The sequence below is a fragment of the Penicillium cataractarum genome (genome assembly GCF_028827025.1).
Source record: "Penicillium cataractarum strain IBT 29864 chromosome Unknown utg000002l, whole genome shotgun sequence".
NCBI classification, from domain to species: domain Eukaryota; kingdom Fungi; phylum Ascomycota; class Eurotiomycetes; order Eurotiales; family Aspergillaceae; genus Penicillium; species Penicillium cataractarum.
This window is the reverse complement of record NW_026622738.1, coordinates 1,173,519-1,193,921: the sequence shown is the minus strand read 5'-3', so window position 1 is coordinate 1,193,921 and position 20,403 is coordinate 1,173,519. Positions and strand designations below refer to the sequence as shown.

At 49.4% G+C, this 20,403-nt stretch overlaps 6 protein-coding genes across 6 annotated transcripts; 3 read left to right on the top strand and 3 right to left on the bottom strand.

Annotated features, from left to right (window-relative positions):
• Positions 1-986: 986 nt before the first annotated feature.
• Positions 987-2,933, bottom strand: has1 (ATP-dependent RNA helicase HAS1; the record flags this gene model as incomplete). Its single annotated transcript, XM_056695425.1, has 3 exons — positions 987-1,241; positions 1,305-1,565; positions 1,626-2,933. The coding sequence occupies 3 exons, from the start codon at positions 2,931-2,933 to the stop codon at positions 987-989; spliced, it is 1,824 nt and encodes a 607-aa protein (XP_056557637.1).
• Positions 2,934-6,649: 3,716 nt separating this feature from the next.
• On the top strand, positions 6,650-8,946 carry N7496_002493 (transient receptor potential ion channel family protein; the record flags this gene model as incomplete). Its single annotated transcript, XM_056695424.1, has 2 exons — positions 6,650-7,016; positions 7,076-8,946. The coding sequence occupies 2 exons, from the start codon at positions 6,650-6,652 to the stop codon at positions 8,944-8,946; spliced, it is 2,238 nt and encodes a 745-aa protein (XP_056557636.1).
• Positions 8,947-10,015: 1,069 nt separating this feature from the next.
• N7496_002492 (putative U1 snRNP complex component Yhc1) lies at positions 10,016-10,859 on the bottom strand (the record flags this gene model as incomplete). The annotated part of the gene is made up of 5 exons (XM_056695423.1): positions 10,016-10,101; positions 10,160-10,345; positions 10,451-10,528; positions 10,591-10,722; positions 10,793-10,859. The coding sequence occupies 5 exons, from the start codon at positions 10,857-10,859 to the stop codon at positions 10,016-10,018; spliced, it is 549 nt and encodes a 182-aa protein (XP_056557635.1).
• A 1,669-nt stretch (positions 10,860-12,528) lies between these two features.
• N7496_002491 (uncharacterized protein) lies at positions 12,529-13,677 on the top strand (the record flags this gene model as incomplete). The annotated part of the gene is made up of 3 exons (XM_056695422.1): positions 12,529-12,896; positions 12,956-13,256; positions 13,318-13,677. 3 exons carry the CDS (start codon positions 12,529-12,531, stop codon positions 13,675-13,677), a joined length of 1,029 nt encoding a protein of 342 aa, XP_056557634.1.
• A 1,752-nt stretch (positions 13,678-15,429) lies between these two features.
• N7496_002490 (uncharacterized protein) lies at positions 15,430-15,951 on the top strand (the record flags this gene model as incomplete). The annotated part of the gene is made up of 1 exon (XM_056695421.1): positions 15,430-15,951. One exon carries the CDS (start codon positions 15,430-15,432, stop codon positions 15,949-15,951), a length of 522 nt encoding a protein of 173 aa, XP_056557633.1.
• A 941-nt stretch (positions 15,952-16,892) lies between these two features.
• N7496_002489 (uncharacterized protein) lies at positions 16,893-20,392 on the bottom strand (the record flags this gene model as incomplete). The annotated part of the gene is made up of 4 exons (XM_056695420.1): positions 16,893-18,503; positions 18,592-20,098; positions 20,170-20,224; positions 20,284-20,392. 4 exons carry the CDS (start codon positions 20,390-20,392, stop codon positions 16,893-16,895), a joined length of 3,282 nt encoding a protein of 1,093 aa, XP_056557632.1.
• Between the last annotated feature and the right edge of the window lie 11 nt (positions 20,393-20,403).

The window sequence follows — 20,403 nt, the reverse complement described above, 5'->3', positions numbered from 1 at the left end:
TGGCCCTGAGGACTGCCAACTCATCCATCTCATCACACCGGAGATCCTGACGGTGTAGCCACCATACGAGAAGCTGTCCATCATCCAGCCCACGACGCGCAGCATTGGGCGATACCCGTCGGGCAATCTTGTTCAATTGGACATCTTACATTACTGTGGAGGACTTCCCCTTAGATATTCGGTTCTAATCTGGGGGGATGCCATATCCGGGGGGCTAAGTATGGGAGAAATAACTTAGCTAGCGGGGTTAATCCGTTGCCCATGCAAGGCGAAGGGGGCTGCTGCTGCGATTGCCACTGGGCCCATGCAAGTCACTGGGAATTACCATCGAGCCTGCTCGTACTTTACGTACATTCGTATAGTCTCTTGATGGCTGCAGCAAGCATATCAGAAGGATTGCACGCCGTTTATCAACCGTTTGATACGTGGTGGCTCCCCTTCTCGAAAAAAAAAATAACCTGCTGGAAACCAGCCGGGTTAGGTACCGAGGTAGGATTGGTCTACAAGTATAACTGTAGTATTAGACTCGTCCAACCGTGTTATTTTGCCATGATGCAGAGCATTCTCTTCTCAATTAAGTGGTAACACCTATTCAAGGATGGTTCTTGTACTATAGTTCGTTGCATGCCATTCTCCACGTGGAAGAAGGACACCTCTTGCTTCCACATGGCAGTGGCCGACGAGACATTCTTGGGCTTGCAGTCACGGGTAGCGAGGGCAAGGTACAAGTCTTGCACAGCAACTGCAAACTCGAAGGAGACCAACAGCCAAATCTACAAAAGAACCAAGAAAAAAGAAAAAAAGAAATAAGATGAAATAGATATATCTACACTAATTAACGCCGTAATCCCCAAGATGAAGATGCAGGGACGAGACACTTTTGTGGATCCAACTCATACACATCAAATGACCATGATTATGGCAAACGAGAACGAGAATGACAATGACTCCAACTCCTCGCATATTGCATGCAATACTTTCCGAGTCTAGTCATCGTGCTTCCGCTTGAACTTCAAGCCTTTACCCCCCTTGGGCTGGCTGCCGTACGTCCGGCGGCCCTGCTGCTCTTGCTTCTTGTCCCGGCTCAGGCTGGCACCTAGGGAGATGTCAATACGGGGTGGGGCAGAGAAACCGAAGCCCTTGGCCACCTTGACAAGGTCCAGCTTTTGCACGTCGAAGACAGAACGGAGGGAGTGCGAGGCATAGGCCTGGAGGTACGAGCGGTAACCTTCCTTGGCGGACTGAAAGAAACAGTTAGTACAAGGCAGTTAAAGAAAGGAACGGGCATTGTGGTGATTATTTACCTTATTGAGGTAGTAGTTCTGTCCGATGAGCTTCTCCAGCTGAGACTGAACGTTGACAATCTTGGAGCTCGGGAACTCAAACTCCACAACGGGCACACGAGCCTCCTTGAGGTGCTTCAGGAAGCCAACCTCAGAGGGCTGCAGGAACATCAGACTGCGGCCCTTGCCGTTGGCACCACGGGCGGTACGACCGACACGGTGGATGTAGTCACGCGGGTCATCTGGGGGATCGAACTGGATGATCCAGTCGACGGCGGGAATCTAGAGAAGGGACAGTCAGTTTTACGTCAATTTAAGCGAATATGTTAGGGAAAGACAAACATCAAGACCACGAGCAGCAACGTCAGTACAGATCAGGGTACCCTGCTTGGCATTGCAGAACTCGAAGAAAGTGTTGGTACGTTTTTGCTGCTTTTGCTTGCCGTGCAGCTCCAGCACGGGCAGGTCGATGTAGTTGAGGAGCTCTGCATGGTACTTGACACAGTTGCAGCTGGAGAAGAAGACAATAATCTTCTTCTTGAGGTTGCGCTTGAGGAACGAGAACAGAAGCAGGAAACGCTTATCGGCTTCACAGAGCACGTAGCCCTGCTCCAGACCCTCCACGGTGGAGTGCTCCTTTCGGTGGTCGACGTTGATGTACAGGGGACCGGGGCGCAGGGATATACGGGCCAAATCCTCGACCTTGGTAGTTTGCGTGGCAGAGAACAGCATAGTCTGGCGCTCCTCGGTGGGCAGGATCTTCACAATCTGGCGCATCTCGTCCTCGAAACCAACTTCGAGAATACGGTCCGCCTCGTCAATGACCAGGGTCTTCAGGTTCTTGAAAACGAAGCCCTGGGTGTTCTGGAGGTGATCGAGCAATCGACCGGGGGTGGCGATCAGCAGGTTGACACCCTTGACCAGCTTCTCGGCCTCGGCACGACGGTTGGCACCACCAATGACGATACCGTAGGTTTGGGAGTGGTGCGCCATCAACTCACGGGCGACACCGAAGATCTGCAGAGCCAGCTCGCGAGTAGGAGAGACAACGAGGACACCGGTACCGTTTCGGGGCTTGAAGCGCAAGGCGCTGAGCATCTCAACCGCGGGGATCAAGAAGGACAGAGTCTTGCCGGAACCAGTCTTTGCGGCACCCAGAACATCACGACCAGCCAGCAGGGGTGGGATAGTGCGCTGTTGAATCTCGGTCATTGTCTCGAAACCCATATCTTGAATACCCTTCATAGTCTTCTCGGAAAGGTTCAACTCGGTGAACTTTTGCAGCTCGCCCTCGGTCTGCGGCAGGCGGACTTGGTCCATGACAGGGAGATCTTCACCCTTGCCATTGACATCCTCCACATCGTCCTTATAGTCATCGTTGGAATCCTCCTGCTCCTCGTTGTCCTCGACATCATCGGCCTCGTCGGCGCTTTCCTCGTCGTCACTTGGCGAATGGCTCACTTTGCGCTTCTTGGTCGATTTGTCTGTGGCAGGCTTGGCAGGGGAAGCGACCTTCTTCGCTTTCACTGCAGGGCTCGACTGAGCCTCGACGGGCTTGGGAGCCTCCTCATCGTCGGCTCCGGCGCGAGCGGCATGCTTTCTCTTCCGCTTCTTGTTAATGGACTTTGCGGTGTCCACGGGGCCGGGCATCTTGCACTCGTTGCACAGGACAAGCTGTGAATATCAAGTGGAAGATATAAGATCAGCTCACGAAACGTTCGGCTAGGTTGGGACCGATCGTAGGTTATGTTTTGATCTCCGAGGGGATATCCTATCACTGCGGAAAATCGGGTTGCTACTTTTTTTTCTGGCCGGTGAGGCTGGGCAGAATCTCCACATCACGTGTTGATAGCGGGTTTTATTACTGCCCTGTGCATAAGGCACCAAGGCAACAAGATATTAAGGTATCAAGGCATCAACACTCATGCTCTTGTAGATGTAGCCAAGGCCCAGCCACAGAGAACATGTTCTAACGCGGTTGTAATGATAGCTCCTCGGGTCTTGAGACCTCTGCTCTTTGAGCACTTGCCAAAGTGGGGATTCAGACATATCATAAGTATGAGAACCCACTTCACAGCCCCGATCGTCACAGAAAGGCGCGAGAGCTTCTCAGTGAAACGTGCGCAAGTGCTGTCGAGCTGCAAACCAAGAGCTACGGACCTTGATTAAAATGCTGCCTAGGTATCAAACCTTGGCATTTAATTTGGGTGGATATTAGTGCAACGTCCTTGTAAAGTACAAACTAGTATTGCCATACATGACTTCAACTTGCAAGAAAGTTTACCACTACGTATGTATGTACCGTTTCTATGTCAAGAGCTTAGGAAATCTATTAGCTCGTTGAGCATAGACGCAAGCCCTAGTACAGTACTGTACACATTGTACTACATCTAGTACATACTAGGAGCTCCAGCATCCAATTTAAGCAATAGCGAGTACGAATACGTGACCGACTGGCATTAAATTCCTATGGTCTATTATTATGATAAATGTTCCAGTTTACTATGACTAGCTCACCTGTCATGGCAACAGGCCTGAGACAAGACCATGGCAGACTTGATCTAAAGTTGAACATAAGCAGCCCTATTCAACTCCATATTGAATTCATATTATTTCTGAGTCAATGGCGATTCAGGTCTTAGAGCAGCAGCGGCTGCTGATACATGATCACCCGTTCAATATCCAATTACAACGGGAGAGGACGAAGAAGCAGTCGAATGAAAAGCAGAGTTTTCAAGGGCAGCAAATAAGTGGCGAATCAGAGGGTGAGTTGGGCGGGTGTGAAATTAAAGCTGGGCCCCTTAGCCAGTCAAAAGCCACGCAACCTCCAAAAACCCTGATCCAAAAATAGCGCGACGGGTCAGCCAGGGCTCCCAAGCGGTGACAGCTCAGGCGATATGATTCAAAATTCACGATTCGTGGGTAGCTGAATGGCTTCAAAGTTGCCCCTCAAGGGCGACCATATTTCAGGATATGGCGTGCTACCTAGACAGGATAAAAGGTGGGTTGGTTCACGTCATGTCGCGCACTCGAGCGCGATGATCTACCCATCGATCATTGCTCCGCACGGTAATCAGGGATGGACGAGGTAGACGGGTAGTACAGTACAATTCATTATTTGTATATACTGTACCAAGTACGAGGTATGGAGTACTGCGTACAAAGACAAAGAGATGTATGAATAAGACACAAAGCAAGCACATGCACACGTGGAGATCATTCAGCCTCCCGGCGCAAGAATGAATGCGATATCTGAAACATGGCAGTAGCTTTGGTTCACGCGGCATCAAGTATAGCCTGGACCCACAGCTTGCTTTGAAACATAGAAGAATAAAAGCGATACCAGTATTGATATTGAATATCTCATGTTGAGGATAAACTACTATATATTTTGTCGGGGTATGGAGGCCTGGGATTAGGGTAAGTCTTGGGTGGATACGGAAGGGAGGCTGTGCAGCGCTAAAGCCCAGGGACGATTTGATCTTGATTATGCCCCCTCGTCGATCAGCTGTCTGCTCCAGTCTTGGGACGTTCCGATTCTCATGAAGATTATTAAGTTGCTGAAAGTAAGGGTTTCATGGTCGGATGAGCATTACTGGTCATGCCCCCGCCGCTTTGATGCCTATAAATGGGTGATAGGTCATAGGTCATATGTAGGTCATGCGATGCAATCAACACTCTGAAAGATAGCAGTCAACTTATGTAGCTTGCACAAGAAGAAGCCCAATGAAGTACACAAAATCTACATGCAGTGTACCATCATAGCGCTTGGCAACCCGAGGCTGCTCGGTTCAGGGGTACGTATACTCTACTTTTCAAAGAAAGAGGGATAGGCTAGGCACTGCCAGGCAGACAAGATACAGGGTCTGTATTACTGACCTTCACTCCTTAGTACTTTTATCGAGCCTTGCAAACCTTGAAACCTTCTGCCCTTGGCCCGAGAACGGTACTGGTTCTCTCTAAGGTTACGATGTGCAAAGAGACCCTCCACTTTCCCCTCGACACCAGTCAACTGTGCGCTGCTTCAGGTACAACTCCACATCTGGGGGCGACGGTTCCTTTGGTAGGGGAGATGAGGTAATCCGCCCTTATGCAGACCCGCTCAAGTCCGCCACGATTCCATCAACCGCTTTCGGGGGGCCCAGAACCTTTCCCGAGGACGCGTGTTCAGGAAAGAAAAAGACTGGGCAAGAAGCAGTACTCAGAAGATGATAGAGGCTTAGCTAGACAGTGGAATATTCTTAGTCCATAGCCAACACAGAAACTTTCTCCTGTCTTGTAGATCTCTCTCAAATCCGACGCCGTAGACATCATCGATCACAGGCATGTTTCCCCTTGGGCCCTGAGCATCCGTAAGGTAACATTGTTACCGTAACTTCGTTAGTCAGCCCTGGAAATAGGGACCTAATATTCGAGGGAGAATCCTGATTGGTCCAGGTGCCGCTGCCCAGGCGTGCCAAGCCGACCGTCCATAAGGATGTGACAATACCAATACACATCGATCCCCTTCTCCAAGTCAGGGTTTTCCTTAAAAGATCCAAAAATACCGTACCACATTCTCAGGCCCATTCCCACTTTCGTGACCCGCCCTGTCCCTGAGACACCCTCACTTCTTTTGACTGGCGCAACTGACTGAACTCCAAAGAGGCAAAACGCTAGTGCCCATTCCCCCATTTCTCTACTCCTTCGATCCCTCTCCCTCCTTCAAGTTCCTTTCCCTTAGGGAATCAAACCTCCTCACCTACAATCAACTCGCTTCTTCTCGGCCATACTGTGTGTGTCGCCCGTCCGCTCGCTCTATCCACCCCTTTAGGTTCGACTAGTACAACATACGTACTCCCGCCTCCCGTTTAAACCATCCGCCCGCTTCTCTTTCTTCAACTCCGACCCTAGCTTCTCGACTCTGGCAGGAATTTGCTGCGTCGCCTGTTTCTTTGGACTCGTGTCCACCGACTTTCATTCATATTCTCCTTTTCGCAAATCTTCCTAGACAATTCTCCGACGATCTCAAATATCCCCCGGGTTCACCCTGAGTACTTGACCCGCTCCGCGACAAACTCCAATGACGCTGCAGTGACCAGCCTTCCTCCGAATCCACCACCACTGCAACAACTCATACAAAAGCATTGATCGCCGCGACATCCGGCGTCATCTGGAATTCACCGCCGGTCCCACCGTTTCCACCGAACCCTCTCGGTTGTCGACAGGCTGTCCGCATCCGGCGACTGCCAACGTGGTACTCTGGAGTATCGCCCTGACTTTCGCCGTCATACTTTGTCCCTGTTCCGACACTACTCTTTCTCGGTCGGCTGATCGCTTCATCCGACCTTCTTCTCTCTAACAACCTTGATTGCCTACTCGCCAGCATGAGGTTGATATCACTTCTCACGTTTTTCGTCGCCTTTTTGGCGCCGCTGGCGTCCGCTATCAAGCTCCTCGAATCCAATGCGTTGAATGTGTGCATGGAAAGTAGTAATTTCACTGCGACATATTTCAACGTCGTTTTCTACCCCGGAAACAACTCGCTCACGATCGGTTTCGATGGTGTCTCCTATATCTCCGGCAAGGTCGTGGCCGACATGACCCTGACGGCTTATGGTTACAAGGCTTATTCGAGTACTATTGACCCCTGCTCAATTGAGGGCATGGGTATGTGCCCGATGGCTCCTGGTCCCATTGACTTGGGCCCAGTCTCGCTCTCGCTTCCCGAGGGCACATCTAAAAATGTTCCAGGTGAGTCGCATAGTCTAAATGATTGATAGGAGAATTATGCTAATCACTCGAAACCAAAGGCATCGCCTATACCGTTCCTGATCTCGATGCGAACGTGCAGATTGTGATCAAGAAGAAGGACACTGGTGAGAAGATTGCCTGTGTGGAGGCTTCGCTTTCCAATGGCAAGAGTGTATACCAGTTGGGTGTGGCTTGGGTGACTGCGATCATCTCAGGTTTGGGTCTGGCAGCATCCGCCATCACCTCCGGTCTCGGTCATTCCAACACGGCCGCTCACGTTGCGGCGAACGCGCTCTCTCTCTTCGGCTTTATGCAGGGCCAGGCCATGATTGGCATGATCTCGGTTCACATGCCTCCAATTGTTGAATCGTGGACCCAAAACTTCCAGTGGAGTATGGGTATTATCCACGTTACTTTCTTGCAAACAATTTGTACTTGGTATCAGCGCGCAACGGGTGGTACTCCCTCGACTGTCCTCTCGCAGCTGGGTGACACCTCCGTGGAAGTCCTCAAGCGTCGCAAGCGTGACTTCATCGACCCTGCGATCAACCTGATGAGGCGAGCTACCAGTCTCATCTCCAAACGTGATAGCTCGAGCCAAAAGCTCATTGTGGTTCGGGGTATCGAACGTGTCGGATTCCGTGCCAACATTGAAGAGACCAACATCTTCTTGACCGGTCTGATTTTCTTCGTCGTCTTCGTCTGCTTGGTGGTCATCATCGTTACCTCCTTCAAGGGTATCTGCGAGTTGCTCGTCAAGCATGGCAAGATGAAGAGTGACAAGTTCCAGGACTTCCGTAACGGCTGGAAGGTTGTCACTCGCGGCATTCTATTCCGTCTCACTTTGATTGGTTTCCCTCAAATGACCGTTCTCTGCCTGTGGGAGTTCACTCAGCGTGACTCGGCTGCCGAGGTTGTCCTGGCTGTGGTTATGATTCTGTCTCTGCTTGTTGCCCTTGGCTGGGCCGCTCAAAAGGTCATTCGCCTAGCGAAGCGCTCCGTCACTATGCACAAGAACCCGGCTTACATCTTGTACTCTGACCCTGCGGCCTTGAACAAGTGGGGCTTCTTGTATGTGCAGTACCGCGCAACGGCATACTACTTTGTCGTCCCCTACTTGGCCTATATCTTTGTCAAGGGTATGTTCATCGGTCTCAGCCAGCCTGCCCCAGTCGTTCAGACTGTCGCTTTGTTGATCCTCGAGGCTGCCATGCTGGTCGCTGTCTGTGTGATGCGCCCGTGGATGGACAAGAAGACCAACATTTACAACATCTCGATCGCCAGTGTCAACTTCCTCAACGCCATCTTCCTGCTGGTCTTCTCGGATGTTTTCAACCCCCCTGGCATGATGATCGGTGTTATGGGAGTCGTCTTCTTCGTTTATAATGCCGCCTTCGCCCTGGTTCTGCTCGTTCTCGTCCTGATCGCCTCGGTCTACGCTGTCGTGTCCAAGAACCCCGATACCCGCTACCAGCCTATGCGCGATGACCGTGGCTCTTTCATCAAGTCTCAGACCCAGCTGACCACCGAGCTGGATGCTCTTGGTGCTACCGCTCGTGGCGACGTTAAGAATGGCAACGGCTATCACCAGAACCCATTCGATGACGATACCGCTTCCATCTCCAGCGGTACCGGCGTGACCGGTCACCACCACAACAACCTCGATGCTGCTAACAGCGCTCAGAACCTGAACCGTCACCAGGCTCCTCCCTCACCCGTCGATCCGTCGGTGCCACTGTTCCCCAGCAATGCCTCGACCCACTCGGCCAACCGGGGGCCACCCCCAGGCTATGACCAGTATGGTCGATCCGCATCACCCGCGCCACGGAGCTACGATAATGCCCCCGTGGGCGCGTCCGCGCTAGCAACCAACTACAGAGCACAAAACAACGCCAGTCCCTGGCAAAGGGGTGCTGGTTACGACCACTAGACGGTGTAACCTTGCCTGCATTGGTTTCTTGATTTTATTTTCCACCTGAGATGAAGATATGTGATTTTTAGCGTGGGACAGCGATGGTCTATGATCCTTTACCATCCGCCATCCTTTTGGGTCCGGTATCTGTTTGAATTTTGAATCTCTGTCTAACTGCGCTTTATATCGTCGCCCATTCGTGGCCCACCCCTTGTTTTCGACTACACCATTTCTCCTTGTTTTCCCTCTTCTTTTCTCCTGTCCATTGCCTACGGGCAGTGTGATTGCTCTTTTTTGACTTACTCCACCCTTTTTCCCCTCCCTACAACACCTTTTGGTCTCTTCTGTCTCAAAACTACTTGATTCCTTGTCCCCCATCTTGACAGGGGGGACTTACCTCACCGCGAGGTCCACGCGTACCCTCTTCGTTTTCTTTCTCCTTTTGGTCTTTGCTCAACCTGGCGTTCTGATGCATCTTGGTTATGGAGATCTGGCCTTGGGTTTCTCGCGGGCTTCGGAATATACATTACTATCCTCTTTTTCCTTTCGTCCCGTCTCTTTGATTTTTCAAATATCCGGATTTATCGCGTGACATGTACGCTATGTACTCGGGAAAAGAAAGTAGTCCTAGTGTCTAAAAGACGAGACGTATCTGTCTCGCATTTCGCGCAATCTAAAGTTTTCGTCACGTTTACTAGCTTTACCTTACATTTGTAGATTAGTAGTCTTACGGAAAAGTTGTTGGTGAGGATAACAATGAATTATGGCCCGAACGCCGTGTTTTATTCGTTTAAGCATTCTGTCCATAGACCCAGAGAGCTACTAGAGAACCATCGTCTAAGCAGCCATCTCAAGATCCGGACTTGAGATCGAGGAAAATCAGAAGACGCTATTATACAGAACCAGCGCAGAAAGACCCCCTGCAAGCTGAGAAAGGAGTATTTTGCTTTTCCGCAAATATCTCTAAACCCCCGGCTGGCAAGGAGCGTCACAGCATCTTCCCGAAAACACAACGTGATCATGACTGAGACCAGGTATTGAACCGATAAAAAGGAAATGAAAAAAGAAAGGAGAACAGCATAACACCTTAGAATAAATCACCACCGATCTCCCCGGCCAGGAGGAGGTCCTCCGCCGGGAGGTGGTGGATAGGCATCCGAGCCTCGCGGTCCACTAGGAATAGACGAGTCCGACGCACCGTGCTGTAGAGGCATTGATTGGGGGAACCCACCTGCAGCACCGGGCGGGGGGATAGAGAAATTCGGGAATCCACCTGGCGGGGGTGGAGGCAGGTTGCCCGCGCCGGGGGGCATGTTGGGCATGTTAGGGAGTGGCGGAGGGAAACCGCCTTGGGGCGGGGTACCGGAGGCGTTCGGCGGGAATGGTGGGAAGGGCATGCCACGGCCACCGGGGAGGACTGTCCAGAGGTATGGGGGGTTAGCTGGTGGTGACATGGGATAGGGATATGCAGGTAGAGGTGGGTGTGGATGTTGGTCCTGGGGTGGTCCTTCTGGGTACGTACGAGGCGGCATTCCTGGGGCGCCTGGGGCTCCGGGGGGTGGGATACCGAAAGGTGGAGGGGGGACTTGGCCTGGATGTCCTAGGCGGACGGGAATTGTTAGTCTTTGGTGTTTGTAGTGTGGATATTGGGGAGGTGCGCACCACCTGGGAAGCCGAATGGAGGCGGGAATGCGCCGGGAGGGACCATTGCGGGATTGGGGACGGCCTTGCCCTCTGCGGCGTAGGAGGAGGTAATGGAGTCAATGACTGATTGGGCCTTCTCTTGGCCGATCTCTGGTTGTGTTGTCAGCGGTGTTCACCCTGCTCTGGTTGAGACTTGGGGTGTTCAATCCGGGCGACATACGCTGATAGTATTCCACCACGTTGCGGAGGTGGTTGCGGCCGGAGTTGTGCGCCTTGCGCACGCTCATGGAGTCGTGCGTGAGGTACACATCACAGTAGTCACCTATAATAGTGTCCAAATGTCAGCTGGCCGGTCGTAAATCTGGGGTTTGGCTTGGTGGTCGTCGATATCAATGGTGCTTTATCGCAAAGCCGCGTTCGGGTCGAAATCGCGAGTCATGCACACGAGAAACTGTGAGAGTTGGGGCTTGAAAGGAACCTACAGAAGAGTTCACAGGATGTCAGCAGTTAGACCAGAGTCATATAGAGGCAGAGAGGACTTATATTTCGGCATCTTGCCAGCTTCTGCAAGCGCTCAGCTGCAGTCGCGAAACGGACGAAAATTCCCGTTCGGGGTGGTTGTCTCTCAGTGGAGGTCTTCGAGAGTTGTCTTGGCAGAGAATGCAGGTTCAGGTGAGATAAAATTCGCAAATGTCCCTGCGATAGCCCGAGACGTGTAGAGTCAGGAGTAAATCGAGGTAGTCGTGTTCCAAGGTCGTCTCCAAGCTTCAACGGCGAGGGTCTCGAAGGCGGTGTCGGACTGCAGAATGGGGCTTATCGCGCCTGCTCGGAAGGTTGATCGCAAACTAAGTTCGTTGACCACTCGTGCGGGTGAAGGTTGCTGAGATCAGTTCTCAAATCAGCAAATTCTCATAATGTCTGTATGTTTTGTATGTTGAAAGGTTAATTTTTGTGCATTTCTTGTTCCTTTATTACCTATCCTTATGCCTGTTTTGTTAAATTATTATCTCAGACCTCCCATTTTGGTATATATCATTCACCCAAGCTAGAAATATATTGCGGAAGAACTACTTAAGAACGTCCACTTCAGAACTACGAAGTAAAATTCACTGCTATGGTAATCATTTCACACGACATAAACTTGAATGAGTAGATAATAATCTACTTAATTCACTAACAAATTATTATGATGGTTCGATAGTTTCAGTTTCACTTATGAACGTTCCCACACTCAAGTCTCTTTTTCGGCATTTTTTGAAATATCAGGTCTTCTTAAGGTAGAGGACTCCATCTCCTCTTTAGTACGTCGCTAAGCCTTAAAGCTCTACCTATAATATGCAAGTGTCATAGGGTATTACAAGCCTCTGAACATAGCTACTTGGCTTCTGGAATACAAACCGAGTCAATGAGAAGGATCCTTTTTCCTCTACCTACTGGCTAGAAGAGGGGCTTCCATTATATGCATTGCCCAAAGAGGAGAGATAGGTAGTAAGACTAGTGGGCATGAACGGATTCTGAGCCAAAACAGAATGGTAATTACTGGCTTGATAGCATGGGGATCGGTAGTGCAACGCCGACCCGACGGATTCTGTCGCTCAAAAGGGAAAGCGAAGACGGCCAGAGCTAGTCAGCGCATCTTTTCGCTAAAGCGAGTAAGGGAATAAAAGCATCATCAAATTATTGAGACTGTGATGATTTCGCTTTTGAACTCTACATATGGAAGAGTAGTCCGGATGTGGCTGATAGAAAGCTGGGGGTCCTATTCACATCGTACTGTCACCCGATTCGACAAGCTCGACCTTATCGTGAGCGTAATGTTGGCTAACAGGAGTAAATAATTGAGGACTCAAATATAAATAAACTCCCTTGAACATGAGTTCAGGCTTCATTCGAGCATACCAAAGACCCATTCCAAATTATCCTTAGGTAGTTCTTTTGCCTCTGAAATTGATCAATATGACCTCTGCTGTCCTCATCAACCCTCCAACACCACCCACTCCAGTTGGTCCTACCACAAGGAAAGCCACACGCCCAACCACCAAAATACCGCAATCATTGATTGATAGCGCCCGTATCGCTCACAAGGAATCATTTGACCCCCAAAAGCACCTATGCTTTCAACACCCCGACAAAGTTTATACTATGAAGGAGATTGGCCTGGAAGGGCATGGGATATCATCAATTGCCGCATCCGAGCCCTTTCCTCTCTTCACTACCGAAGCAATAAAGCAGATCCGAGCGGAAGTCTTCAGTGAACCCGTTCTTCGAGACTGTCAATACACCTCCTCTTTCACTAAGAACATGATAAGGGGCATGGGCCGGGCGTGAGTTTCTACCACTTGGCATAAATGCACGAAGTGTTAAACTGATATTATACTCACAGTCGTGCCCCGTTCTCCTATGATGCGTGGACCTCTCCAGAGCTCCTTGCCTACGTTTCACAGGTTGCAGGTATTGATCTTACTTGGTGTTTTGACTATGAGATTGGCAATATCAATATCTCAGTTGAGGACGATGAAAAGCAGACATCTAAGGACCAAGATCCAACTGCTTTTGCCTGGCACTACGATAGCTTTCCCATCGTGTGCGTGACGATGATATCAGATTGTGAGGGGATGACTGGAGGAGAAACCGCGATGAGAATGCCATCTGGGGAGATCAAGAAGATTCGTGGGCCGACGATGGTAGGTTCCTACCCAAGAAATATCTGGATTGCTTAACTAGATATGCCTAACTGCTACCCAGGGGACTGCAATCATTCTCCAAGGTCGATATATCGAGCACCAAGCACTGAAAGCTCTTGGAGGTCGAGAGCGGACCACCATGATTACTCCGTTTAGACCAAAGTCCCATATGTTTAGGGATGAGAGTGTTCTCACGACTTGTCGAGCTATAAGTAATTGGTCTGAACTATATCACGGGTATACCGAGTACAGACTAGAGCTTCTGGAAGAACGCTTCCGTGCCAAGTTGAAGGAGGAGAGAAGAAGAGAAGAGGCCAAACGGTGCTTTAATGTTCGAGGGATGCGTAAGTTTCTGATGGAGCAGAAAGCGTACTTGGAGACCACTATCAATGAGCTTGTTGAGATGGAGGATATTGACTAGCGTATGAAGTAGTCGAACAATGTCAGTATCAAACTACTTAATCTAGGACCTTGACCTTCTTTATTCTACCACAACATTAGCTAATGGTAGATAAGATGCGTAAAGTGACTGGTATTGGCACCAGTTAAAGCTCCGATTTCACTAGGATTTCAAACAGAATTGTCCATCTATTTGTACTGACATTCATCGATTTCAGTACATTCAAGAGATTCCAAAAAGCGAGCTGAGATTGGTTCAACAATCGTTTGGCGATGCCGAGACAATAAAAAGGAAAAGTTTAAAGAAGCTCATCTGCAGGTGAGTATTCTGATTAGAATGATCCCAACGTTAGAGGCAGTAGGCAGTAGCAGGACACTAATATTATATATAAGATTGTCTCTACTTCTAGCATAGATCCATTCAAAGAATCATAGAGCGCGAGTGAGCCAGCAAAAAGGGGGTCTCTGAAAGAAACCGTTGCTACAAGTACAACTCAAGTATCAGAACCGGCTTCCAGGCGGTCCATTGTAAGTCGACAAAACCGGTGCCCCGGCTTGTAGATTCTTTTGTGATAGCCCTTAAGTTCACGTTTTCACTCATGAGTAGGGCAAATGAAAATATAAATCGTCTCTCAAGGCAAAACACAGGGTATAAGAGCAAGGCAGGTAATTTCTTCTTAAATCAAATCACCTGCCACAGTCTACTTTTCAGTCATGTGACTCATTGAGGCTTTACCGAATTAGAAGTTTGGACGCCACTATGGGAGCCTAGGGCTAATCGAGACGTATCCCCTTTCGACTCATCAATTTGCGAATTCTATCTGTGGCGACGCCTGGATGTCACACTTTCTCAATTTGCCCGGCGAACTGCTCGCTCGTATATGTTCTTATGCGGATCGGTCCTCATTAAAGTCGCTGCGCCAATCCCACCGTTTCATATCACAGCTAGCCGCCGATCAGCTCTTCCGGACCGTGCTCCTACAGCCCGGCGAGACAAGCCAAAAGGGGTTACAAGAGATTTTGAACAATCCCAATCTACGTCGGATTCCGCGAAAGATCTACATAGACACCGTGGACGAGAGTCTTGTACGATCATCTTAATCCACCTGCAAGCAACAACTAATGCGCATAGAATTACGATGATGAAGAAGAAGAGCAAAAATGGCCCCAAGGCTGGGACAATCTTTTTCCGCAAGTGAAAGAATTGCTTCAGCTAAACGCCGCCGTTCTGTGCTTCGATAAGGGGTTTACTTCAGACAGCAGGGATCATGATTATTACCATTATATGGACTTCCCCCAGACGCCTCAATTTCGCTTCCACGCAATGCATAAGTTCTTCTCTCTTCTCGAATCCATACGGCACCCAATTCAAGATCTTGGTATTCGGAACCTGCAAGCGGATAACCCCAAAGATCCGAAAACACTTGCGAAAATAGGAAAGGTCGTGTCGGGCCTACTGTCCCTTCGCCTAAGCATTACCAGTGAGACAAATGACGCCGCTCCTGAGCATGATCTCGAGGTATAACCCACCCTATCCTCCATCGAGATGCTTTTTCTAAACATATCAGTATCCGGAAATCCGCAAGTTTTTCAAGGAGTTGCCCAGCACGTGGCTGAGTCCCGCTGCGCCCTCTCTCCAACATCTCTCGCTCTGCTCGCGTGAATATTCGCCTTTTACCCTCACCTGGATCTCTCCGATCTGTTCTTTCCACGCCTGAAGACGCTGTCACTAGGAAACTTTTGTTTCTTCCATGATGGCCAAATCGACTGGATTATGAAGCATGGCGACACCCTCGAGGAAATCTACTTCGATGACTGCGCCGTCCTCTACGACTTTTGTATGATGGAAGAGAATGTGGACGCATGTGCTCTACCCAGGGACACCTTGGTGCACCGCGAGGGCGATACCTCTTTGTATGGTTCGTTCGAAAAGCGATGGCACCATATTTTCGATCTATTTGCAGAGAAACTGCCAAAACTGCGACACTTTCGAATCGGGCGTAGTAATTGGTACCCGAATATTCCATTTGAGCAGGAGAAGGATATCAAGATCGGGCTGTATTACAATCGGTACATGTGCTGCTATGATGGATATGGTCCTTCGCCTTATATGGAAGGTGAGGATCCCAAACAACTCACAAACCTTGAGAATGGGTGGAGACCGTCACCAGAATGTGACGATGAGGATCGCGCGGCACTGCGGAAACTATTGGCAAAGCTTGGGCAATCGGTCCAGGAAAGTTATTCAAATGAACAATTTGGTGATCGTATAGTGGATTTGGTTGAGAGGAGATAGGGATCGTCCATATAGAACATTACAATGGCTATTTTCGAGGGTTTAATTACATTTGTTCTGGATTACCATCGAAAAGCTGGCCAGGCGCAGGATAACCAGAACAGGCATAATGCTATGCAAGATAAAGTTCAGATAACTTTTGAAAAGAAAGAAAAGGTGAAGCTGATTTCGAGCGGCCCTGTAGTGGATAGATCTAATCTAGCTTTCTTTACATACACAAGGGGCTGGCTGTCTGACTTTAACGTCGCAAGAAATCCTCGTTTACTGGCCTGAGGAATCAGGCCCCACTGACGGGCCGGCCGCAGAGCAACCCTCAGGCATCATCGACAAAGGGCTACGTACTGCTAAAGGGATGAATTTCTCTATGGCATATTCCTCTTACTTTGGTCGCATTCCTTGGGCAAGAGTGCCGGTCCAAAGAACTAAATAAATGGAGCGATTCTACCTTAAGGCGATATCGATGATTTTGAATTTGAGGGGCATCTTTAGACCTCATACTGCTCTTGACACAATGTTGAAGATTATTCTGGCCCTACTAGGATAGATTTCAATGGATCTACATCCATTAGAACTGAAAGATAGTGCTTCATGTTTTAGCCTCGCAAATTGAACCAAACTGGCGTGCCATTTATCCTGTCAACTAAACTTAGGGGACTAAACAAAATACGGAAAAGAATCAATTTAACTATTGGGCGAGAGACTTCACTATGAGAGGTCGGAGGTTATCAAACGGAAACTCCCACTCAGGAAACACCTAGCGAACAACCATCTGCCAGTTAGCATCTTATCGATTCGTAGCCTTAAAAGCTAAAAATTCAATGTAACACTGTAAACTATGAAACTAGAGGTCTATCGATATTGGATAATGGATGAATAACAAAGAAAATAAAGTCAAATGGTCTAAATTTGGCTGAGGATTGATGTTTTTCTAAATTCAACAATCAAACATTGATCTCATCCGTTGCTCTACCTAAATGCTCCATCAAACGTGTCAGGCTCTCAGCCAGGAAGGGCATTTCACTCCGTGACTCCCTCTCAGACCTCTCATCTTCCCTCTTTGGCATGGTAGCGAGTGTCTTGATAAGCTCAATGACAACTTGCACCACACGACTAGCTTCATGTAGAGGTACTCCAGTCAAGCTTTCTGATCTCCCAAGACTGACTTCATTCTTGTCTGCCTGTTTGTTAGTTGCTCGGTCGTTCATGAGCGGACTGTTTAGCATGTTTGAAGGTATCGTCTCCGTACAGCCCCCAGGCTGTGCAGTTCTTCTCGATGCTTCTAGTTCTGAGGTGCGTTTTGGCTTATTTTGTACCCAGGACGGAAGGTCAGACTGAATAACTGGCCACCCCCTGTTTTTAATCGTAAATTCATCGCGTCGGTCCTTATTTACCAAGGCATCGCCATCGAGGTAGATCCATTTGTCATCTGCACGCGTAGTAGACTGGTCATTATGCTCGCACTGATGCCAAATATCGGGAGTCACAGCGGCTGGGGATGGGTTCATCGATGACCCAAATGAGATGTGGGATATGACACTGTTAATCTGCTGACATTCTTGCTGCCTTGCCCGGGCCATGAGGCCGTATGCCCATAGCACTAACCAGGCATTATACACAGCAATGACCTCGAATCCGCGTAATTTGCCAGTCCCGGCAACACGACCTCCAGTTTCCCGTAGGTCATAGTCTTGTGGTCGAAAGCTGGGAGGGGAGATTGAGCTCGAGGACGAAGACTGCGTAGTCGATGATACTGTCGCTGTCATCGGGGCCACAGCAGTGGTAGCCCGGAGTAGCTGCCCGGCATGCCAGATGGACTGGCGCGACCGTCTGGTACCATACCAGCGCTTCACAAGCGGATACGCGCGCCGGGCCTCGTTTCCACCGTGCATACCGGCAAGGAGTTGAAAGCACTGGAAAGGTGCATGTAGATTCGCGTTTAGAAGTTGATATAGCATCCGAGTCTCCGTAAGCAGAGAGACATGCTTTTCTGCAAGGGTGCTTTGAAAACTCTCGAGTAGAGATTCAATTCTCTGCTCGGAGAGTAGAGATGGAGATTTTGCACTGGAATCTATCCGCTCCTCCGACCAAGAGGAGGTATTTGCAACTGTGATGAATTGGCGGTAGTCCCAAATAAGAGCCCAGTAACTGCAGAGAATAACATGTAGAACAAAGTCAAAGTCCACATGCGCGGAGTATGACATGATTTCTCTCATGTCGAAGATGCAACTTCCAAATTTAGGGCAACTATCGTTAACCTCGCGCGAATAGATAGTGAAAAGGTCCCTCCAGGCGTCGGCTGTGGGAGCCAGCCATATATCGACTGGAACAGGGAATTCCAAGGCTAATTCAGCATATGATATGAGAGGTGGTGTTTGAAGAGAAATAGAGACCCGAGAGCTGTGAAGATGTATATGGTAAACCAGCCTTTTCAAGGATTCGTGCTCAATCCAAGATAGCCATTTGCGATTTAGCGTATCGGGAGAATCTCGAAATGAAGGTTCACAACGAGGGGGCACTTTATGAAGGCGCAGAAGGCCTAGGCGGCGGAGAGTCTGAAGACGGCGAAGAAGATGTAATTAGTATAACAGGACTATATAGAAGAGCTTATATACAGTAGGGTCGGGCATGACGACAACTTACTGTGATCAAGGAAAGGACTTCTGCCTCGCTGTTTTTGATTTTATTATGATATCCACTCCACATTCCAGCATTAAGCTGCAATGCATATGCTTGTAGAAATTGCAGGTTTTGTACAGCAAGGTTATACCAGTCAGAATTCTGCGCCCCCACTCCCACTGATGATTGCTCGAGTGTGGATTGGGCTGATACGGAATCCTTTCGAGTGTGTTCAAGCTCGAGGAAACCGTGTCTAACTTTCTTCAATATTGCCAAGCGGCAGGCTTCTTCCATGACATAACCGAGATTCTGGATATCTCTTTTGGAAGACATGATGGCTCCGCTCGCAACTAGCATGGTTAGTAGCTCTGGCTGAATGGTGTGAAAATCCAACGAGGCCAGATGGGTCCACGAATCTATTGATCGTCCGGCAGATTCTATGAAATTTTCCAACAATTCATTAAGAATTTCAACAGAGTACAGCGAGATCACAATTTCTTGAAACTTTTCGCGGCTGCATACACTGGCCAGGAGACCGATTATGCGATCGCGCGAGGCTGGCAGAAGGCGTTGCGATGGCTTTAAATTTTGGCCATCTTGAGAAAGATCCTGTTCAATAGCGTTGCTTTGTGTATTGTGCTGGTTGATTGAAAGATGCGTATTCTCATCGTCTTCAACTGTGACCAGCGCTGTGGGCTCTTGCACATCTTCGTATTGCCCAATAGGCCCGTCATTACTCACCCCAATTTGGGGTTGAGGTACTTCAGCCTGAACAAGTGGAGGTGGATGGGAGTCAGCTACAAGAGCTGTATGGTACCCCCAAAATGGTTCAGTCCCTTGGCCATCGAGCTGGAAGCTCTGGAATGTCACGGCTGGTTGGGGGCCAATATTGAAGCCGCTCGGGTTAGTCGGGCTGAATGGCTCGAATCGAATGGATGATCTTTCAGGGTAATAATGGTGATAGTTACTATCACGCTCGGCCATTGTGCGATCGGTATCGTTTATTTCAGTATGTTGCGGAAATTCACGCAAGACATCTAGCGGTATCGGATTACGATCATCCGCAATAGTGGCTTGATTCGCCTGACTAAAGTCCACGTGTTCGAGCGGGAGCTGTTCCTGGACTGCCCAACGTAGCAATCCAGAGGACCCCACGCTTGCTTGATTCTCTTGAAGGCAGCCCTCTGTCACATCCAGAGCGGGAGCATTCTCGCCCCGTGCAGCAGCAGTTTCTCCAGCGGAAGGGGTATGAGGAGAGACTGGGTGGGAGCCCGACAGGGAACTTGGTGTGCTAGTAGTAGAGACGGTAGGAGAGACATTGTGATTTGCATATGTCTGAAACGCCAGTTCACAGACCAGTCCCTGTGCGTCACATCTTTTACAGGGCTTCTCCTGTGTGCATTTGATCTTGGCAGCAGCACAATTGGCACATGCTTGTGAAACACGGGTCTTCCCTTTGGTAGCCTCCTTCTCGCGTCTTTTGGCAGCAGCCTCGGGGGTATGTAGTCTAGCGTGACGCTTGAGAAGATCACTGATGGTCGGAGAAATCGCGGGTCAGAAATCACTGGGTGGCCTATGAAGTCTGGTTGGATGTGTTCTTACGCTCGTCCAAAGCACTTTCCACATTCACTACACCGAAAGGGTCTTTCTTGGGTATCTTCAAACCGTTTAGTTAGTATGGTCAGTTAGGGTCTCAATGGAGGCGAATTGGCGTACGTTGTCGAGAATGCCTTGCAAGGTGATCGATGCGGGCATAGCTCTTGTTACACACTGCACACATGAAAGGGTGGCTACTGCAGAGCTGCTTCGGGGCAGTGGAGTCCATGGCCTCAACGG